A 1930-nucleotide genomic window follows, 5' to 3' on the forward strand; every position below is an offset into this window, starting at 1 on the left:
CCCGGGAGGCCGGGCTCACGGGGCAGGCGCTGAGCAGACCCGGACAGAGGCGCACAGCTGTCCCCGCCACACCGCCCTGGTTTCCAGGCCTGCCCAGTGTGTCCCAGGCTGTCCTGTGCGCCTCCTGACGACAGAGGGCGGCGAGGGTCATCTCTCGCTTGGGGCAGCCTGGCGCCCGGGCCCTGGGGCCCTGATGGCTACCTCCCCGCCCACAGGTGTGGATCCAGCTGCTCTACAGCACCTGCTTCTGGTGGCTGTTCTGCTACGCGGTGGACGCCTACCTGGTGATCCGGAGGTCGTCGGGACTGAGGTAGGCGGAGGAGGGGGGCCTGCTCTGGTGCCCTGGCCTCGGGAAAGGTGTGCCACCATTTAGCCAGGTCTCATCGCCAGACAGACACCTACAGCCTCACCGAGGACAGCCCCTCCCCTTTGAGCCTGACACCCACCTCGGTTGCAGGCCGATCCCTGGTCCAGTGCGGGAGGAGTGGTGCGTGCAGGAGGCAACCCGTGGATGTGTCTCTCTCACATCAGTGTTTCTCTGTGTCTCTCCTCCTCCCTTCTACTCTCTCTCTGAAAATCAGTGGGGAAATATCCTCGGGTGAGGATTAACAACAAAGATCCATTGTCTTGTAGTGAATTCCCGGAATTGTGCCGCCATCACCATCATCTAGTTTATGACGCTTTAACCCCCCCGCCTCCCCAATGTCTGTGCTGGTTAGTGGTCTCTGTCTATCCATTCTCCCCTCTCCTCAGCCCCCACAGCTGCTAATCTACTCTCTGTGCCTAGATCTGCCTGTTCTGGACGTTTCTCATAAATGGAATCATGCGCTATACAACCTTTTGTGTCGGCTTCTTAAACTTCGCATAACATTTCCAAGGTGTGTCCACGCTGTAGCATCTATCAGCGCTTCACTCCTGTTCGTTGCTGAGTAATATTCCACTGCAGGGCCGCGGGCACTTTATCCATTTATCACTGATGGGCATGGAGGGGGTGCCATTGCGCGGCGATTAGGAATAGAGCAGCAGTGACATGTGGACGCAAGTGTTTGTGAGGACGCGCGTTTTCCGCTCATCCCAGGGAGGGAGCTCCGGGCAGAAGCCCCCGGCCATCACGTCCCTGAGTGTAACCGCATAAGGAGCTGCTTTCCGCGAGGTGCGCCCTGTGCTTTCTCAGCAGCTGGGAGCGCTGGCTCTGCATTCCCGCATCTGCTAACGACACGTGTTACTTTGTGTGCATGTGTGTGGCTTTGGGAGTGTCAGCCCGCCTGGTGTGCGCAGTGCTATCTCACTGTGGCCTTGGTTGGTTTGGTTTGTTTTGTGTTGGAATCCTCACCCTGGCTCCGACAACTGGATATCGACATAAAAAAATAAAAGTGGGCCTTTTCCTCAGCTACACAAAGCATCTCTTCCACTCTCTCTAAAAAGTGGAAGAGCGAGGGAAAGGCAGAGAAACATTGATGTGAGAGAAACACACCGATGGGTTGCCTCCTGTAGGCACCCTGACCAGGGCCCCGGCTGGGGAGGAGCCTGCAACCGAGGTACCTGCGCTTGACCAGAATCGAACTCGGGACCCTTCGGTCCACAGGCCAATGCTCCAACCTCTGAGCAAACGGCCAGGGTAAAATGGTTCTGTTTTATGAACTCCACCCCAGTAAAAAGAACAGCCGAGAGGCCAACTAAGGCCACTCCTAGCCCGAGGGGGGAGCGCGGGCGTGGCCGGGCCGCTGGGCCTCCCTGGCTGCGCAGCTGAGGCGGCTCTCTCCTCTCCTAGCATCATCCTGCTCTACCACCTCATGGCCTGGGGCCTGGCCGTGCTGCTCGGCGCCGAGGGGCTGCTCATGCTCTATCACCCGTCCCTGTCCAGGTAAGGCGGCCCGGAAAGACGGCGCCACTTCCCCACCCGCTGCTCTGCGGCCCCCGCCGGCTCCTC

The 1930-nt window shown here is 59.3% G+C and overlaps 1 protein-coding gene across 1 annotated transcript in view; it reads left to right on the plus strand.

Moving 5' to 3' along the window:
* The window catches only part of GPR143 (G protein-coupled receptor 143), a 9933-nt gene that overhangs the window by 1008 nt on the left and 6995 nt on the right, over nt 1–1930 (plus strand). The window contains exons 2-3 of the mRNA XM_006763818.2: nt 216–310; nt 1772–1864. Of these exons, the coding sequence (XP_006763881.1) occupies nt 216–310; nt 1772–1864 (188 nt within the window). The remainder of the gene's footprint in view (nt 1–215; nt 311–1771; nt 1865–1930) is intronic.

This window comes from Myotis davidii, unplaced genomic scaffold (genome assembly GCF_000327345.1).
Source record: "Myotis davidii unplaced genomic scaffold, ASM32734v1 scaffold1277, whole genome shotgun sequence".
Taxonomy (NCBI): domain Eukaryota; kingdom Metazoa; phylum Chordata; class Mammalia; order Chiroptera; family Vespertilionidae; genus Myotis; species Myotis davidii.